Source organism: Salvelinus sp. IW2-2015, unplaced genomic scaffold (genome assembly GCF_002910315.2).
Source record: "Salvelinus sp. IW2-2015 unplaced genomic scaffold, ASM291031v2 Un_scaffold1316, whole genome shotgun sequence".
NCBI lineage: Eukaryota > Metazoa > Chordata > Actinopteri > Salmoniformes > Salmonidae > Salvelinus > Salvelinus sp. IW2-2015.
Window position 1 is genome coordinate 7,615 of NW_019942838.1, and position 21,297 is coordinate 28,911.

The window sequence follows — 21,297 nt, forward strand, 5'->3', positions numbered from 1 at the left end:
GGTTGTACACGTATTTGCATCGCAGAGCTCACAGAGTCTCCTTCAGATCATGGGTGGACAGAGGGCTCTCGGCAGGTCACATATCACCAGCTGTTTAACATAATATATAAATAATACTGAAAATCTGCATACTGGAGTCATCACCCTCAAAATATTATGATCTTGTATTTTATAAGAGATGCAATTCAGTTACAGAATTGAACATCCTATCATACATTGAAATGTTGTTGTTTTTTGTGTGAATGTCGTACAACAGACATACCATCCACTGTGATGTTGACAGCATTACTGTACTCTCCTGATCCAGACTCACACCAGTACACTCCACTGTGCCATGTGTATGTGTAGCTGATGGTACATGTGGACCCCGTTATTGATCCCCAGTTAGAGACACACCCTGACTCTACTCCTCTCTCTGTGTATCTCCTCAGTCTCCATCCAGTAGAGTTCCCCTTCTCCTCACAGCTCAGTGAGAGAGACTTTGATGTAAAGTGTTGAGTTGTGTTTGGACTTATTCTGAGAGACACTGAAGGGTGCAGATCTGAAACAAAGAGAGACAGAGCCAAACCTTTAGTTAATTAATATATACACTGCTCAAAAAAATAAAGGGAACAGTTAAACAACACAATTTAACTCCAAGTCAATCACACTTCTGTGAAATCAAACTGTCCACTTAGGAAGCAACACTGATTGACAATATATTTCACATGCTGTTGTGCAAATGGAATAGACAAAAGGTGGAAATTATAGGCAATTAGGAAGACACCCTCCTATAAAGGAGTGATTATGCAGGTGGTGACCACAGACCTGCTGCATTTGTGGCCTGCTGGAGGTCATTTTGCAGGGCTCTGGCAGTGCTACTCCTTGCACAAAGGCGGAGGTAGCGGTCCTGCTGCTGGGTTGTTGCCCTCCTACGGCTTCCTCCACGTCTCTATTCTAGCTCGTACAATATGCATATTATTATTACTATTGGATAGAAAACACTCGCAAGTTTCTAAAACCATTTGAATTATATCTGTGAGTAAAACAGAACTCATTTTGCAGCAAACTTCCAGACAGGAAGTGAAAAATCTGAAATCGAGGCTCTGTTCCAGGGCCTTCCTATTAATTTGCCTGAAATCTATGGATATACATGCACTTCATACGCCTTCCACTAGATGTCAACAGGCAGTGGGAGGTGGAATGGGGTGTCTAGCTTGATCTGTGGCCGAACAAGAGCTTTTGGAATGACGTGWCTGGAAATTTCATTGTCTTCGAAGGCGCGAGAAGGAACCTCAGATTGCCTTCTGAAAAGCTTTCGGTATACACGTTAGATATCTCCGGCTCTGATTTTATTTGATAGATGTGATAAAAACATCATAAAGTAGTTTTTTTCAACCGAGTTGCATCAGTTTATTGAACGTTTATTGCGAGTTTTGGAATTTTCTTATCTTTGCGTCAAGTGAAGTTGGGCACGTTTGCGCCACATGGCTAGCTATGGTTGCTAATTCGACAGGAGAAGAGGACATTCTAAAACCAAACAACGATTATTCTGGACCAAGGACNAGACTGTCATCTGATGAAGTTGTTTCTTGGTTAGTGACTAATTATATCTCTATTTGGTCAGTTTTGTAATAGCTACCTATGCGGTAAAATATTTTTGAAAATATGCGGTTGAGTCTTTTGCTATTGTGGTTAGCTAATAGAAATACATATTGTGTTTTCGCTGTAAAACATTTTAAAAATCGGAAATGATGGCTGGATTCACAAGATGTTTATCTTTCATTTGCTGCTATTGGACTTGTGATTTCATGATATTTATATGCTAGTATTTACTTGTGGCGCTATGCTAGGCTATGCTAGTCAGCTTTTTACTGATGAGGATGCTGCCGGATCCGGGATGGTGATGAAGTAGAAATTAACTAAGGGAAAGCAGTGGTGAAATACAGAATTTGAAAGATGTATGAAAAGTCTGGTAAGCAGACTCCACATCGGCCTGATTATAGACATTTTACCATGAAATATCAATCGACATCTTAAAGCGCTCACTAATACATTTGTTAAATATTCTACATTTAATGCTATTAATCATTCCCATCTGTTCATTTCCAGCTGCCAAAGAGAAGTGGAAAATTGAAAAGTGTTCAGATATGCCAGTATACCTGTATAAGCCACATTAGTCCAATTCAATTAAAAAAATGAATAAGGGTAGCAGATGAACTGGTTGGTCACTCTTATGGGCCTAAAACTTCATACGGATAGGAGGCAGTGTTTCCACTTTGAACAAATTGCGTACCCAAACGAAATTTCCTCCTACTCTGTCCCAGAAGGTAATACATGCATATTATTATTACTATTGTATAGAAAACACTCTGAAGTTTCTAAAACTGTTTGAATTATTTCTGTAAGTATAACAGAACTCATTTGGCAGACAAAAACCTGAGAAGAGGTCAAAACAGGAAATGAGAAGTCGATTTTCAAAACAAGTGTCAAATGGTACCCCGTCTAGATATGGCTGAACAAACACTGCCTAGGGCTTCCACTAGATGTCGTCGTCTTTAGATTTTAGTCTTATTATTCTACTATAAAGGAGGGGCTCATAGGAGCTGTTTTAGTGGGTGGTCGTCAGAATTCTCAGTCAGGATTTGCGCGCGAGTGAGAGAGAGAGCTCTCGTTCCAATGCTCTTTYTTCAGACAATGAAATTCTCCGGTTGGATCCTTATTGATGATTAATGTAAAACACATACTAAATATGGATTGCAAACATCATTTGACCTGTTTCTACGACCTGTAATGGAACTTTTTGAGTTTTTGTCTGGATGGATTGTTCGTGCGTCATGAAATGGATTCCTGGGATGAACATACTAACAACAAGTGGCTAAATGATGGGCTTTATGGAACTTTTCAGTCATTTATTGTCGATCTGGGAATCCTGGGAGTGCTTCTGAATGAAGTTATTCGAAGGTAAGTGCATATTTATAGTGTTTTTGTAGCTTTTGTTGAACACCAAATGCGATTATTTCTTTGGCTGGATTGTGCTCTAAACGCCGTTCTCAGATTAATCTTTTCCCGTAAAGTTTATTTTGAAATCTGACACAGCGGTGCATAGAGGATAAGTTTATCTTTTAATTAATGTGAATAACACTTGCATCTTTTTATCAATGTTTTATTATGAGTATTTCTGCAAAATCACCAGATGTTTTGGAATCAAAACATTACTGCATGTAACGTGCCAATGTAAACTGAGATTTTTTTTATATACACTGCTCAAAAAATAAAGGGAACACTTAAAAACACAAATGTAACTCCAAGTCACTCACTTCTGTGAAATCAAACTGTCCACTTAGGAAGCAACACTGATTGAAATAAATTTCACATGCTGTTGTGCAAATGGAATAGACAAAAGGTGGAAATTATAGGCAATTAGCAAGACACCCCAATAAAGGAGTGATTATCAGGTGGTGACCACAGACCACTTCTCAGTTCCTATGCTTCCTGGCTGATGTTTTGGTCACTTTTGAATGCTGGCGTGCCTCACTCTAGTGGTAGCATGAGACGGAGTCTACACCCACACAAGTGCTCAGGTAGTGCAGCTCATCCAGGTGGCACATCAATGCGACTGTGCAAGAAGGTTTGCTGTGTCTGTCAGCGTAGTGTCCAGAGCATGGAGGCGCTACCAGAGACAGGCCAGTACATAGGAGACGGTGGAGGAGGCGTAGGAGGGCAACAACCCAGCAGCAGGACCGCTACCTCCGCCTTTGTGCAGGAGGGCACTGCCAGAGCCCTGCAAAATGACCTCCAGCAGGCCACAAATGTGCCTGTAAAGTAAATGTAAAGGCAAAAGAAAAGGTTTTAATTCAATGCACTGGAACACGTGAAAGCATACACCAACTCTGAATACAGCAGAGGGTGACTTCAGCTTATAAGTGCAGTCAGTAAATCAATATAATGTCATGGTAGCCAAGATAGTGATGTTWATGTATACTTAAGGCTAAGGAACTTTACAGAACTCACAAGAGATGACAGAMCTGAGAAACAATAATCAAATAATTACTGGTACTTAATCGATACTCAAGGATACTGAATCTCATTGTAAATCACTAAGCATAGTTTGCAGAGACTCGAAAAGGGGCCTGTCATTTGCTTGCGTCTTCCAGCAGGCCGACATGATCTGGTACATGTTCTCTGGACAGGATATTGGGCGAGGCATCCTGTACCCTCTTCTCACCCTCCTGATCATCTCAATGTCTCCAATGTCTGGAACAATAAGAAACTGAATATAGTGTAATGTTATTGTTTTACTGTGTGAGATCAATCAAGACTGAAGCATGTAGCATAACACAGCAGATTTTGTGTAGACTACATTCAATTTATTATCAGCCAATGCTGGATAAAAACTCAATGTCTTAACTGAGGGCATGTTATTCACACAATCCTATTCCTAACTCGCTACCTCACATATACTCTCCACATGGCACTGTAGTAAGTTGTAGGGTTATTAGGCCAAATGCTAATTTGAGGTGCAGAACTCTGATTTGTGCTTCAATCATGCACTGTCTTTGCCTGCTCACTGACATTAGGATACAGATAAACGTTTTTCATGAAGTTCTTGGCCCTCAGTGACCCTTTTTCTGTAGAGATGAAATCATGTATCAGGGATTCTTGAAAGTTGGGATAATAMTTGTTCAGCAGGGAAACTTGTATTTGGACGTATTATTTGAGTTAAATTACAATTAGGGGGATTTTATAAAGGGAAAGATTTGCTTTTGGAATTTTCTAAATATTTTCCATTTCCATGTCAGAAATGCCCTTTTCAGGAGTAAAGGATCCCAAATTCAAACCCTCCAAAAAGTTCTAACAGGCAATAATGAATATTAATTGAAAAAGGATCTTAGTTGTTGCTTGCAATAGCCCTCTGTTTAAATAATATTATTTATTTCAAAACTGTGATTCCTAAAAAATGTCTGGAGATTTTGTCAACTCCATCATAAAATCCTAAATTAATCAGGATTGACCATGGTCAGTCACCCATAAGGACCCTTTCATGTCCTCATTACGTGTAGTGCAACAAGAACTCATGCAATGTAAAATTCTCTACTTAGATTTCAACAAACAATATTGATATCCCTTTGGTCACAACCATTAACTACATCTCCTTGAGAGATTAAGAAAGAATATGATTTTTCTTTCATTTTTTTTTTTGATTAGGTTTAAGAGTCATGAAGCAACAGAGGAACAACTTCAATGAAGTAAAATTATATTTTTGTCAACTCCGTAAAACCTCAAATCCAAGCACCACAGGGAGGGGGAGCAAGCATGACAGTTCTGCGACATATGCTTAAACTATTGAAGTACTTGCTGTGCTAGATTGAGGGTTTGCTTCCTTTTGTTCATTCCTCAGTTGGTATTGCACCTGTGTTCATGTACCTCGCTTCTGTTATGCTGTTTTGTTTCATGATTGTTGTTTGCATTAAATGTTTTACCTGCACCTGCTTCTCGACATCGTTACAGTTAGTTGCATTTATAAATGTTAGAATTTGGTTTTTCATTTACTTGATGTAATAGCTCATACTTTGGTGTATCAAATTATATATTTAAAATGTTGTTCATATCAAGAACATTATAGAAATTGTCCTGGCTTTCAAGAATCCCAGAAGAAAAAAAAAATCTTACTTGCATAGGGTTCCTCCCCAAACGTCATGATCTCATACAGCAAGATGCCGAAAGACCACACGTCGTTCTTGATGGTGAACCTTTTGCTGGCAATGGCCTCAGGAGCCATCCATCTGACAGGGAAACATCCACCCTCACTAGCTCTATAATATKCACTGTTCGGGCTGCCAGGTGTGGCTCTTATTAAGACCCTGGCAAGGCCAAAGTCAGCCACCTTGTAGACATTCTCTCCAACCAGCACATTCCTGGCTGCCAGGTCCCTGTGGAGGTACAGTTTATTCTCTAGATAATCCATCCCACAAGCCACCTGGACTGCCATCTGAATCTGGTGGGAGATATCTAGAGGTTTATCATTTTCTGTGTAACAGGGAAGGAAAGCACAATGAGAAAAAGTCTCAGACAATTCAATGACATGAAGGGTATAATTTTCACTTTTTGATTTMAAAGGAACTAGTAGAAATTTGCAAGCTCATATTTTCACAGATATAACTTTTCAAAAATAATTCTGTACTACACTTGTTGAAAATGTCCTATAGTCAGTAAAGTACTTAAGTAGTCCTTTAAAGTATTTTTACATAAGTCATTTTTGGGGGTATCTAGTTTACTTTATTTATATTTTGACTATTTTGACTTTAATACATTCATAAAGAAAATGTACTTTTTAACACCATACATTTTCCCTGACAATCAACAGTTACATTTTGAATGGTTAGCAGGACAGGAAAATTGTCTAATTCACACACTTATTAGGAGAACATCCCTGGTGATCCATACTGCATCTGATCTGGTGGACACATGCTTCATTTGTAAATGATGTCCGAGTGTTGAAGCATGCCCCTGGCTATCCATAAATAAAAACAAGAAAAGGGTGCCACCTGGTTTGCTTTACATAAGGAATTTGAAAAGACTTACACTTTCGATACTTAGGAATATTTTAGCAATTACATTTACTTTTGATACTTAAGTATATTTAAAATCAAATACTAAGACTTCTCAAGTGGTATTTTATTGGGGGACTTTCAGTTTTACTTAGTCATTATCTATTAAGGTATCTTTACTTTTACTCAAGTATGACAATGAGGTACTTTTTCCATCACTGCCTAATGTTATAGTGTACCACAATTGAGAGTTTAAGTAAGGCCAAGAGTTTCTGACCATGTGACCTGATAACTATAACCTATTAAATTATGGACTGCAGCCCTTCGATTTTTTTAGACCGGGTCATATGTCATATAATTAGGAAAAACTCCTGCTGGCACATACAGCAGTGTACTCTTACTCCTGAGGTATTCTAGCAGACTTCCGTTCTCCATCAGTTCAGTGATGATGTAGATGGGCTCCTTAGTGCAGACAGCCAAAAGCTTGATAATGTTGGGATGCTCCATGGTTTTCATGATCTGGGCCTCCCTTAGGAATTCCTGAAGATTCATGGAGTCTAGGAACATAACAAGCACAGGTCGTTTATTTTATTCCAACACTGGCTGGAATTCCATCAAACCTGAACCTTGGAAGGGCACGTTATGATGAACAACAAAGGATAGTCAAGCAATCAGGCTCCTTTTGCTCAATGCAATGTTCTACCTGCCATTACAAAATGACTGCTGTGGCTTCTGCTACCTACAGTAGCATGCGGGGAAAAAAGGGATTTTAATTCAAAACAAAGAGTATTTCAATCTTCTCGTTTTATAATTTTGGATATTGGGGTAATCAGGAGTACAGGAATCCAACCCTGGATACAGGTACATTTTCCCAGCCGTATCCCGCACCGGCTCCAAGTAGTCCACCTTCTGGCAGCTGTGCGTTCCAATATAAAGGGAAGTTATGGCCAATCTACGTATTCATAGATGTCAAGGGAAGCCAGGTTTCCCCCCCAAAAAATTGGCTTTTTAAAAAACTTTAATTCGCAAGAGACTGAATGAATCTCACCGGCGAACACATCCGAGCGAGCAAAACTGTGCCCCCCTGTCTCACTATGTGTAGCCAATCTATCTGATTCTGTCTGGTTAACTTCATTAGCATACTGCAGCCCCATATACTACCCACCACTGCGACCTGTACGCTCTCGTTGGCTGGCCCTTGCTCCATACTCGTCGCCAAACCGACTGGCTCCAGGTCATCTACAAGTCTCTGCTAGGTAAAGCCCCGCCTTATCTCAGCTCACTGGTCACCATAGCTGCACCCACCCGTAGCACACGCTCCAGCAGGTATATCTCCCTGGTCACCCCCAAAGCCAATTCTTCCTTTGGCCGCCTTGCCTCTCCTTCCAGTTCTCTGCTGCCAATGACTGGAATGAACTGCAAAATCACTAAAGCTGGTGACTCTTACCTCCTTCACTAGCTTTAAGTATCAGCTGTCAGAGCAGCTCACAGATCACTGCACCTGTACATAGCTCATCTGTAAATAGCCCATCCAATCTACCTCATCCCCATACTGTATTTATTTATTTAGTTTGCTCCTTTTGCATCCCAGTATCTCTACTTGCACATCCATCTTCTGCACATTCTACCATTCCAGTGTTTAATTGCTAGCCAGGATGTGACAGTACTGCTAGTATGAACTCGCGGACCCAGGCGCAGATAAACACAGCAGGCAGAGGTGAGGGTAAATCCAGAACATTTACTAAAGTCTTCACAGAAAAAACAACAAAAAATAGCAAATGAGTACAGTACACTAAACAAGAGACCTGAGCAACCGGTCCAGTCAAAAGAAGAAGCTAAATAGTCATAGAGCAGGTGAACCCAATAAGCCCAAATCAGGTTCACCTGGATACTAGAAATTACCTAAGAGTGCCCTCCAGTGGCACCCTCAGGGAGTACACTCAATGACGACACCTAACCTGTGACAGCACTCCCCCCTCAAGGAACGGCTCCACCAGGGGTAGCTGAAAGTCGACGGAAGTCCCGAATGAGTCCGGGGTCCAAAATGTCCCGGCCCGGAACCCAGGAACATTCCTCAGGGCCGTAACCCTCCTAGTCCACGAGATACTGAGTTCCCCACTGGATCTGACGGCTGGAGAGGATGCGTCGCACCTTGTAGGCTGGCTGTCCCGCTATCATGCAAGGCGGAGGTGGAGGCCGAGTGGCCGGAACCAGAGGGTTGAATACCACAGGTTTGAGTCTGGAGATGAGGAAGGTGGGATGGACCCTCATGGAACGGGGAAGACAAAGACGATAGGTCACTGCATTGATGCGCTGTAGAACCTCAAATGGCCCAAAGTCCTAGATTCCAGACGTAGGGGCAGATCCCTAGTAGACAACCAGACCATCTTGCCTGGACGCAGGAGGGGACTCGGGCGACGATGACGGTTGGCCTGTCATTGAATCCGAGCTGAGGACCTCAGAAGAATTCATCTGTCTCTCCTTATCTTTTTGCTGCATTTCTAACCGGGCCAGCCTCACCTTCAGCCTAGCGGCCCCGTCTGAACGACCTGAAGCAGAAGATAAAGGATCGAATCGAGGCAATGTAAAGGGGGTACGAGTAACCCCTTCCTCCGCCCTGTTCTCCGATTTGGCATCGGAAGGTCTACCCGTCTCCTCTCCTTGCAATGAGAGAATTCGTTCTCTCACTAAACCCTCCCTGACTAGCACCAAAAGCTCAGCCTTCAGTGCTTTCTCAGGGATAATGAATCCATAATGGGCAGCTATAGCTAAAAGGTCTACTTTACAAAACCTCACCAAACAATCAATAGAGGACGCTTCAAAAAACTTGGAGATGGCTGAGGCAGCCATCTTGTACACAGCAATCTACTGAACACACAAACTAAACAAGTCATCCAAACTCACAACCTACCATCACACCTCAATCACTAACCACAGAGAGCTCAGAACAGCAGGGTCCGGTGGGTTTAATGGAATCCCGGATGAGCCCCCATTATGTTCCGCACGCCTCTGTGAAGAGGGAACGCAACACCCTGCTACAACTCAACTCCCCGTGAAGTGAAAGAGGTATGGGACTGTAGGTGCGAGAAAGGATGACAAAAGGCAGAATTGACCGTTACTAGGATGTATTCCTTACACGGTAATATGGGGAAAAGGGGCTGGACGGAACCAAAGCAAAGAAAGTAAATGTCAAAGCCCCCCCTCTCCTATCTAACCTGCCTACCCACTACTTACCTAACTTTGCACCACCTGGTGCCCTAACCAAAATACAGAGGGTGGTCCGCCCAGGTCTTACCTAGTGTGCCTAGACAGTGAATATACTACGGGTATATGTATGCCCGCGGGCCTCTTGCCTAAGCACTCCCTAGGTGCCTTCCCCTTCCCCCCTGGGAACAAATGAAACAGAATATTATTAACAATTTCACAAACACACAGAAACACAGGACATCAATTAGGCTCTGTCTGGCTGAGCAACAAACTCACACAGAACATAACTGCTCCCAGCAACAACTAACACAGTAAATTACCCACAGCCATCAGCCTCCTCTCTCAGAAAATGCATTCTGCAATGATCTCTCTGCAATCTCTATCACAATCAATCTTTCTGCAATCTCTATCACAATCAATCTCTCTGCAATCTCCTCAGCCTGCAATGATCTAAGCCTGCCTATGGTCTCTCTTTTTCTGAACAACAGAACACTGGCTTTTATAGCTTCAGAAGGCATTGGTAATTGGAGACAGCTGCGTCCTGACGAGGGGGCGGGGTCAGCTCTCCAATCATCAATTGGGGCCGACCAATCAGCTACTTGGGGAGAATTTCAGGAAGCCATCTCCTGAAACACACACACTCAAATACAAACTACAACACAGAAACTGGGGAACTTAACACGCTGACCGAGCCCTCTTCCAGATACGGCGGCAATGAATGATGAGACGTTGAGCGGAAGGAACCGTCACTTCGATCTCCTGATCTGGAAACAGGGGGGGCTGGTAATTGTACAATGCCTGGAATGGTGATAGACCAGTGGAGGAACACTGGAGAGTGTTGTGTGTGTACTCCACCCAGGGAAGGTGCTGACTCCAAGTTGCGGGGTTGGCGAACACACAGCACCGTAAAGTGTCTCCAGATCTTGGTTCACCCGCTCAGTTTGACCTTTATACTGAGGGTGATAACCTGATGACACCTGAAGAGTACAGAATGCCCTCCAAAATCTGAAGGCAAACTGGGGACCCCGGTTGGAGACTATGTCCAGAGGAAGTCCATGAAGGCAAAAAACGTGTTGAATGACTAGCTGAGCAGTCTCACAGGCAGATGGAAGTTGAGGCAGCGGAATGAAATGTGCCACCTTGGAAAAGCGGTCCACAATGACCAGGATGACCGTGTGACCCTCTGAGGATGGAAGGCCCATGATGAAATCCATAGAGAGATGGGACCAGGGTCGAGAAGGTGTAGGCAGCGGATGAAGAAGCCMTAGAGGCTGCTGACAACGAGTCTTGTTCCGGACGTAGGTCGGACAAGCAGCCACGAAGGTCCGAGTGTCTGCCTCCGCCTCAAACTCTAGTGTTCGCTGCCCTCCCGGATGAGAGGTGAGACGCAACAAGTGAGCCTTAACTTGGACCGTGCTCCAAGAGGAACAAAACGTGTGTTAAGTGGACAGCCATCTGGAGCTGCCTCCCTACCTTTCTCCTCCCTCACTACAGTCTCTATACCCCAGGACACCGTCGCGAGGATGAGCGACCTGGGGATGATGGATTCAAGCGGCCAATCCACACTGGGGCTGGGGAACTGGCGAGAAAGGGCATCTGGCTTCACGTTCGTAGACCCCGGATGGTACGATAACGTGAATCTGAACCTAGTGAAGAAAAGAGCCCAGCGAGCCTGCCGGGGATTGAAGCGTTTAGCATCCTGGATGTAGGCTAGGTTCTTGTGGTCAGTCCAAACCGTAAAGGGATGTTCCCAAGCCCTCCAACCAGTGCTGCCACTCCTCCAAAGCCAGTTTGACCGCAAGAAGCTCCCGATTGCCGTTCCTCTCTGCTGCAGTGAGACGTCTGGAGAAGGCACAGGGATGAAGCTTTTGGTCTTTCGCCGAGCGCTGACAGAACCACACCCACGTCAGAGGCATCCACCTCCACCACGAAGGGAAGAGATGGATCCGCATGAACGAGAATGAGTGCAGAAAACTAACGTTTCAGGTCCAGCACTAAAGTTTCTCACAAATCTCCCGTTGAAATGAGCAAAACTCAAAAAACGCTGAACTTGCTTGACCGTGCTGGCTGGCGGCCAGTTGACCACCGCTCCTACCTTTTAGGAGTCCATCTGTACACAGCCCTGAGACACGATGTACCCCAGGAAGGAGAGCTGAGGAACGTGAAACTCACACTTCTCGGCCTTCATGAAGAAGTGATGATCGAGGATTCTTTGAAGAACCTTGCGGACATGTTGGACGTGTTCAACCATGGACTTCGAGAAGATGAGGATGTCATCCAAGTACACAAACACAAACTGGTGAAGGAAGTCGCGCAGCACATCATTAACCAGGGCCTGGAAAACGACTGGAGCATTAGTACGTCCAAGCGACATGACCCGGTACTCATAATGTCCATTTGGAGTGTTGAACGCTGTCTTCCACTTATCTCCCTGTCTGATGCGCACCAGATTGTACGCCTTCCGTAAATCCAACTTAGAGAACCGTAGCTCCCTGGAGTCTCAAAAGTTGATTACATAAGAGGAAGGGGGTAACGGTTCTTGATGGTAATGTTATTAATTTCTTCGCTCTAGGGTGAAGAATTCGGAAGTATGGATGAATGAGGTGCCCAAAGTAAACTGCCTGTTACTTAGGCCCAGAAGGTAGGATATGCATATAATTGGTAGTATTGGATAGAAAACACTCTAAAGTTTCCAGAACTGTTAAAATAAAATAATGTCTGTGAGTATAACAGAACTGATATGGCAGACGAAAACCCGAGGACAATCTATACAGAATTGTTTTTTCCCAGTCACCCCTTATTAGAATGTCTGTCAGTGGGAAAATAAAAGGAATTCCTCCCATATCGCAGTTCCTAGGGCTTCCACTAGATGTCAACAGTCTTTAGAAAGAGTTTTAGGCTTGTTTATAGAAAAATTTGCTAGATTTTGCAGTTTTTCCAAGTGGCTCCCATTTTGGCTTGTAGTGTTGTGACACACCAGGAAGAGAGCGCGTACTTCTTGTTTATCTCCGGTAATGGACATATTCTCCGTCATAAATTTTATCCACCATTTACATAATAGGGTACCCGAGGATTGATTATAAACGTTGTTTGACTTGTTTGGAAAAATGTATTGGTAATGTTTGGGATTCATTTTGTATGTATTTTGAAAGAGGGAATTCGGTGGATTACTGAGTCAAGCGCGCCAGCTAAACAAACTTTTTGGGGATATAAAGAAGGACTTTGTCAAACAAAAGGACAATTTGTGAAGTAACTGGGACTCTGAAGATCTTCTTCTGGTTGCAATTATAAAAAGCAAGTGAATTATTTAATCGCTATTTCTGACTTTAGTGATTACTCTGCTTGGTTGAAAAATGAATGTAATGCTTTTGTGTGCGGGGCGCTGTCCTCAGATAATCGCATGGTATGCTTTCGCCGTAAAGCCTTTTTGAAATCTGACAAAGCAGCTGGATTCACAAGACGTTAAGCTTTTAAATGATGTAGGACACTTGTATGTTATGAATGTTTAAGATTACGAATATTGTATTTTTGAATTTCTCTGCAATTTCACTGGATGTTGGCCAGATGGGACGCTAGCGTCCCAACTAGCGGAGAGAGGTTAAGATCCCGGTAATCGATACAGGGACGTAATCCCCCATCCTTCTTCCCAACAAAGAAAACCCCCGCTCCTGCAGGTGAAGTGGACGGCTGAATAAAATCAGCTGCCAGCGCCCCCTTAATATAACTGTTGATGGCTGCAGTTTCTGGATCTTAGAGAGAATACAGCCCTCCTCTTGGAGGAGTGATGCCGGACAGTAGGTCGATGGCAAATTCGTAGGTCCTGTGAGGAGGTAGTTTCCTGGCCCTTTGTTTGCTGAAGACCTGACCAAAATCCCAGTATCCCGAGGTATGCGGGAAAGATCAGACTAGTCATTCCCAGTCTGAGGAACAGGAGGGTCGGAAGTCTCCAGACGAGCAGGACCGGAAAGGTGTGGAGAGAGTTGCTGGCAGGTGAACTGGCACGAAGGATTCCATCCCAGAACTCTTCCCGAAGGCCTGTCAATTATGGGTGGAAAGCCACGGATGTCCAAGAACCAGTGGCAGCTCAGGAGAGTCCACCAGATGTAAATGGATAAGCTCCACATGGTTATCCAGAACTCGTAGCTGAATAGGCATGGTGAGTTGCTTCACCTTCCCAGACCCTAGGGGTTGACCATCCAGCACATTGACTGACAACGGAGTGTCCAGCTTAGTGAGTGGTACCCTCTGTTGGCGAGCTAATGTGAAATCCAGAAAACAGCCGTCAGCCTGAAAGCAGGAATGTCCAACTGCCCGTTGTCCACCGCAGGTTGGCCAGAACCACGGTGCATACCGTTTTGGCAGCAGGAGACTGTATCTGACGAGTCATCCCGTTTCCCGTCAGCTCGGTAGAGGAAGCACGAAAATATCCAGACTGTGCACAGTAACAACATTGTTGCCCGTTAATCCAGCGCCTTCTCTCCAGAGCGGAAAATCTGGTGCTTCCCAATTGCATCAGCTCCTCTGAAGAATATGAAGGAGCACCATAGCCGAATTTATAACCCTGACGGGATAGAGGGCAAGCAAGCCCATCATATGGCAATGGCCCAAATTAAGAATTGACTCCCTTAGCGGAGCCAGAAACACTGGAACCAACTCGGATTCCCTCCGTCCTCTCATGATGACGTTGCCGAAGCCGGTTGTTAATCCGGATGGCCAGAACGATAAGCTCCTCCAGAGTGTCAGGGTTGTCCCGGGAAGCCAGTTCATCCTTGAGAACCTCACTGAGTCCGTTCAGAAAGACTGAGTGAAGTGCCTCTGTATTCCAACTGCTCTCAGCAGTGAGCATCCGAAAGTCAATAGCGTAATCAGCTACGCTCCGGCAGCCCTGCCGAAGCTCAATGAGTCTTTGCGCAGCATTCCTGCCACTGATGGGGTGATCAAAAACCCTCCTCGTCTCCTGGTTGAAGCTTTGGCAATTTAAACAAATGTCTGATTGCTGCTCCCATATGGCCGTGGCCCAGGCCCGAGCCTGTCCTGAGAGCAAGGAGATTACACATGCCCCTCTGGAACGCTCGGTGGAGACGTTGATGCCTGCAGCTTGAAGACCAGAGAACATTGAAGCAGGAACCCACGACACCTCCCAGCAGGAGATGAGGCTCCCGTGGGGAGTAACACGATGAGCTGTTAGGAACCACCACAGGTGCAGCAACCTGCTCATGTCTGTCTGGTCTGCAGAGTTAACACAAGAGTTTCTAAATCCTCCGACAATGTCTTCAGCCGCGCCTCATGGCGACCAATCACAGTTCCATGGTGAGTGAGGGCCGACCGTAAGTGGTGGAGTGTCCCTTGGACGACAGAGACTTCTCTGTTGGGTCCATTGTTGCCTCAGGTCTACTGTGAGGTCACCTACTGCAGAGGTGAGTGTAAATCCAGAACATTTACTAGTCTTCACAGAAAAAACAGCAAAGCAATAGCAAATGAGGTACAGTACACAAATCAAGAGACCTGAGCAACCGGCCCAGTCCACAGAAGAACCTAAATAGTCATAGAACAGGTGAACCCAATAAACCCAACCAGGCTCACCTGGACACTAGAAATAACCTAAGAGTGCCCTCCAGTGGCAGGGAGTACACTCAACGATGACACCTAACCTGTGACACAGGACAACGACACCACAGTTTCTAAACCACGAGAGTCATAGACCATTTCGGCAACGTAAAAGAGAGAAGGATGACATTGGTAATAGGTAATAGTAATAGGCAGTAATAGGCAATCAAGAAATGTTTGAGAATGGAATTCTAAATACAAGTGTATTTAATTACTTTGTCAAATGAATGGATTCACATGCAAGGCATACAGCTTAAGTTACCATTAACAAAGCGTTATTCTAGGCACAAAGATCCTAAGGTTAACAAGACAAAGCATGMACAAAGAGATGCTTACTAGGACAGAGGCATAGAAGCCTAGGAAATGAGAATTGATCATACAACCTTCCTCCATGGCCTGGATACAGGTTAAGAGAATTGAATTAAATTTGTAACATATGAAGGTGTAACCTTCTCAACCCAAAACCAACCACCATTGACCAATCAAACGATACCAAGTTTACAGTGTAACGTGACCAGCAAGGTCCAATCTCCACAGTGTGTCCCAGCAACTAAGAGCTTGCGTGGGAGATGAGACCAATGTAAATGAGACAGAATTCCTGAGACCACCATAAAACCTATTCGCATAGAGTAATTTAGAGTTCACCCTGTACAGATATCGGTTACCACAGAGAGCATTTATCCATATATATAGCATCAGAGTTATCCTCACTGAACAAATTTCAGATAGAATAATAATATATTATCCATGTTTGGTATCTATCACATTCAATAGTCAGTCCTCTGCATACTGCAACAGAGAGATCCATTTTGGCCCCTCAGAGGGGGAGGGGTTGGCTAGTCCTTGGGCATTGTCCTTTGTGTTTTCCTTGTGTTCCTGGACCATTTGGCATGCAATTACAAGTGACAGGGCCAAGCCTACAGCTGTCCTCCTAATTATCCAAAATGATACATCGAGAAAATTAAAATACTGGTCGTTTTTAACCTCTACGGGATCGGTGTCCCACCCCGCGGGACGGTTGAATTAACATGTGCTAATGTGATTAGCATCACGTTCTAAGTAACAAGAACATTTCCCAGGACATAGACATGTCTTATATGTGCAGAAAACTTAAATTCTTGTTAATCTATCTGCACTTTCCAATAGCTAGTACAGTGAAAAAATACCATGCTATTGTTTGAGGAGAGTTAACAACAACAAAAAACTTTTATCACGGCAACTGGTTTGATACACTCACCTCTGAAGGTATATAATGTACTTACATTCAGTAATCTTGCTTTGATTTGTCATCCTGAGGGTCCCAGAGATAAAATGTAGCATAGTTTTGTTTGATAATGGAATTAATTGGATTCGACAACACCTCCGTTAGCTACTTATCCCAATGATTCTCATCTTCATGAAATCCAATGGGATGCTATGGCATTAGCTAGCCTAGCATGCTGATGAAAACGTCTGTTTAATTAGAAACTAGCAGTATTCCAATCTTCTCAATTCACCATTCATAATTGTGGGATACTTAGGAGTACAGCGACATATTCCATCACTGGATTGAGGTACGTTTTCCAGACATATACCGTGCCGGGCTCTGCATGTCCACATTCTGGCATTGCACCGTTCCGACTAGAGAGAAAGTCAGATTCTGGCTACACATTCAACCAGCTAGAAATGGGCAGGTAGCTAAATATTTATAGTACAGAAGAGACATTCTTCAAGTCGAAGTTGGATATTAGTAGTGCTGTAGTAAATTATCTATTATTCTGCAATGAATGGCTTGAATATGATTTTAACCTAAAACTATAGCATGTTAATTTCAAGCAAAACACATGTAAGTGAATGGATTTTCCAACGTTCTGAAGGCTGTCTTTACCCTTCGCAGTCATTGCTAAGCTAAACAATGGGCCTCACGTCATTGATGACACAAACCTGTCTTCCTCCATAGGTCTATTCAAAACACGGAAAATATCAGAATGCTCCTATCCCATCCATTCTCATCCTGGATTGCATAATTACTGAATCTGGATCATTTTTATACAGATTATACATTTGGAAAAACTGGGCACAGGTGTTTACCATCGTGAGCGATCTTCACTGCAACATTTTCGCCATTATAACGGCCTTTAAAGACCTCTCCATAGAAACCTCTGCCCAGTTGTATACGATTATTGTGTTTGACAGAAATATATAGAGCTGCGATTAATCTTGAAGTTTGTCTCCTGTGGAGGGAGACACAAGAGAGATTCAAGGTCAGACAGATTATCAGCAGATCAGACCCCAATTTGAGTCACCTAAAAAACCTAACAACTGGAACTTGTCCTGTGTAATCAGTAAACCAATCTCATTATGAAATACCATGTAGTGGGATGTATGTACTGTATGTGAACTTCCCAAGAAGGAAAAAGATCTGAGAGCAGGATGTTGTACGCCTATTTTATTTCAGAATCATAGTTTGAATGGAAATGTTTTATTTTGGGTTTAAGTTAAAGATCTCCATAGTGCTTCCGAAAGGGAAAAAACACATGCCAAGACAGATTTTAAAATACAGCTGGCAAGTGTCTGTAAGGGTCCAAGCACTGTAGGTGGGTCGTTCCACAAAATGAGTGCCTTTTGCGTCCCTTTGACATTTTAAGTAGAGATTGTGCTCCAATATTGCCTTTTAGAAGCCTGTTATATTCAATGAAGTGCCTTAAAATACAAAAAAAGTACAAAACATTAGGAACACCTTTCTTTTTCTTTTTTCTTTTTTTCCTCCCCAATTTCGATCTTGTTTCATTGCTGCAACTTCCCAACCGGCTAGGGAGGTGAAGGTCGAGTCATGCGTCCTCCGAAACATGACCTGCCAAACCGTGCTTCTTAACCCCTGCCGCTTAACCCGGAAATCAGCCGCACCAATGTGTCGGAGGAAACACCGTTCACCTAACGACCAAGGTCAGCCTGCAGGTGCCGGCATGCCACAAGGAGTAGTTAGAGCGCAATGAGCCAAGTAATGCCAACCCTGGCCAAACGCCTCCATAACTCAGACGACGCTGGGCCAATTGTGCGCCACCCTACGGGACTCCCGATCACGGCCAGTTGTGATACAGCCCTGGATCAAACCCGGGTATGTAGTGACGCCTCTAGCACTGTGATGCAGTGCCTTAGACCGCTGCGCCACTCGGGAGGCCAGGAGCACCTTACTAATATTGAGTTGCACCCCCTTTTGCGCACAGAACAGCCTCAATTTGTCAGGGAATGGACTCTACTAGGTGTCGAAAGCGTTCCACAGGGATGCTGGCCCATGTTGACTCCAATACTTAGCACAGTTGTGTCAAGTTGGCTGAATGTCCTTTGGGTGGTGGATTGTTCTTGATACACATGGAAACAGTAGCCTGCTTGATGGGTACACTGCTGACTGCTCATAACTTGTAGCTGATTGTTGACACATTAATCAGGATTAAGGGGCAGGGCAATTTATGACTGTTGTTTTATGACTGTTTTTTTGGTAGTCAGTGGCTGTATTGGAGGGGGAGTGGTTTCTCCTCTCCTAGGCAATCAGCAATTAGTATCAGGAGGTGTGCTCTTCACCTCTGCTAGGCAATTAGCAAGGTATTAGTACTTCAGTCTCCCCTGTTTTCTCAGCGGCAGTCTCGTCACCAAAACAAAAATGTTTTTGCCAAGTTATGCAAGGATGGAAAGAGAGGAAGGCTCTACACAACTCTTTCGCTTGAGTATCTCACCTAGTTATTTTCAGATGATCAACTATGTATGTTTTCTACACCTGTTCTCTCCCCGTAGGCTTTACAGATGCTCCCCACCCCTGCCCACAACCCTTCCAATTTAGTGTACCCGGCGCACAACCCATGTGGAATTCCTGGTCCCCAGCAGTGTTTGGAACTGCCRATCTGCGGTCAAGAACACTAAGTTCATCTCAGCCTATCCTTTTTTTTTATAGCTGATTGTTTCAAAGCAGAAGCTTGTAGGCCTATACCTATTTGGGAAGCCTGCAATTTGGGCAGAGCACATGGCAATAGCAGGGGCTGTCAGTGAAAAGCAACTAAATGATATCTGAAGACACTGTCTTGAGTATAATTTAACATGTTGAGACAAGGGGAGGGGTGTGTTGATAAGACATAGGTGAGTCTTTCTCCAGAATGTCTCCTGACAAATCTTGCTCATTCATTTTGTGAATTGTTTGTCCTTTGTTTCTTTTAACAATTTTCCATTACATGTCACCAGTAGTAAACATATGTAATGGGGAATTGATCAATAAGAGCAGCTCAAGACATACAGAAAGTTAGGCATGACAGACTGAGTAGAGAGATGAATGCAATTAAAATAACCWGAATTTATTTGACTTTGTCGGGTTTATGTATTTTGACAATGGAAGTTATAGGCCTACTGCTGCATTGCCCTATAGGCTATGAGTTCCATTGTCACGGCCGTTTAAAGGAGTGGACCAAGGCACAGCGTTTTGAGCATACATACATCGATTTATTTACCGATGTCGCAAAAAAAAAAAAAAAAAAACCTACAAGTGAAGCCAACGTAGTGCTCACAGGCAACTAAACAAGGACAACTACCCACAAAACCAACATGGAAAAAGGCAACCTAAATAGGCTCCCCAATCAGGCCACCATAAACCTACATACCCCTAGACAATCCTAAATCCCCATAGATAACCAATAAAACCTAGACAAGGTAAAACCCCCTAGATAATACAAAAACTAAACAAACCACCCTTGTCACACCCTGACCTACCCAAATAATAAAGAAAACAAATATAACTAAAGTCAGGGCGTGACATCCATGCGCTCATTTCTTTAGCCACCAATGGATCACACTTTATCAATGTGTCCATATGGTAGAGGCTGGTGCTCTTGCATTAGTTGAAATTGAACTTTTATATTTTTACCATTTTAATTCAGATTTTTGATTAACCACATGACAGATTTTGATAAAYGTTATCGAAAGGAAACTTCCACAAATGTGCATATGAAAATCATAACTGTCACAGATTGGTATAATTGTAAGCTTCCCCTAACTTGAAACTCACGCTATCAGGGCACAGGGCGAGATGCAGATGGTCGAGTCTGATATTTATTATAATCCAAGGGGCAGGCAAGAGAATGGTTGTGGACAGGCAAAAGATCATAAGGTCAGAGTCCAGGARGTACAGAGTGGCAGGCAGGCTCGAGGTCAGGGCATGCAGTAAGGTCAGGCAGGCGGGTTCAGAGTCAAGGCAGTTAAGGGTCAAAAACAGGGAGGACATGCAAACGAGAGAARGAAAAAGCAGGAGCACGGAAAACCACACTGGTTGACAAGACAAGACAAACAGGGAACACCGGAATAAATACCCAGGGACTAATGGGGAAAACAGGTGACACCTGGAGGTGGGTGGAGACAATCACATCTGCCTCTGATTCCAAAGAACCAAAGGTTGCAAGTTCAAATCCAGTGATAAGTTGCTTTTAATATTTTTGTTATAAGCCTTTCCCAAACCTTAACACCGTAACCATTCGTAGTTAACCTCTTGACGCTAGGGGTCAGATATTTTGATTTAAAAAAAAAAWATAACGTTGCCAAGGTAAACTGACTATTTCTCAGGTCCAGATCGTAGAATATGCATATAATTTACAGATTAGGATAGAAAACACTCCAACGTTTCCAAAACTGTCAGAATATTGTCTGAGTATATCAAAACTGATTCTGCAGGCAAAAACCTGAGGAAATCTAACCCGGAAGTGATTTTTTAAATTTTAAATCTGTGTTTCTTGGCCCGTCTTTCTTCCATTTAAAGGAGTATCAACCAGATTCCTTTTCTAATGGCTTCCTCAGGCTGTGACCAGGCTTTAGACAGTTTCAGGCTTTTATTTTGAAAAATGAGCGAGATTTTTCAAAACTAGTCAGGTGTCCTCCGATTAGTTCCTGCGTGCTAGAGGGGTAGCTCTCCATTTTCTTTCTGTCTTTTATTGAATAG

General features: G+C 43.5%; 1 protein-coding gene across 2 annotated transcripts in view; it reads right to left on the minus strand.

The window, feature by feature from the left end:
• Positions 1 to 3,807: 3,807 nt before the first annotated feature.
• Positions 3,808 to 21,297, minus strand: part of LOC112070413 (tyrosine-protein kinase SRK2-like) — a 37,441-nt gene continuing 19,951 nt past the window's right edge. For both annotated transcript variants that reach the window (XM_024137824.2, XM_070438959.1), the window contains 4 exons: positions 17,415 to 17,557; positions 6,932 to 7,087; positions 5,653 to 6,009; positions 3,808 to 4,236 (listed from right to left, as the gene is read on the minus strand). In XM_024137824.2, coding sequence (XP_023993592.1) covers positions 4,067 to 4,236; positions 5,653 to 6,009; positions 6,932 to 7,082 — 678 coding nt within the window. In that variant the 5' untranslated portion in view covers positions 7,083 to 7,087; positions 17,415 to 17,557 and the 3' untranslated portion in view covers positions 3,808 to 4,066. The remainder of the gene's footprint in view (positions 4,237 to 5,652; positions 6,010 to 6,931; positions 7,088 to 17,414; positions 17,558 to 21,297) is intronic.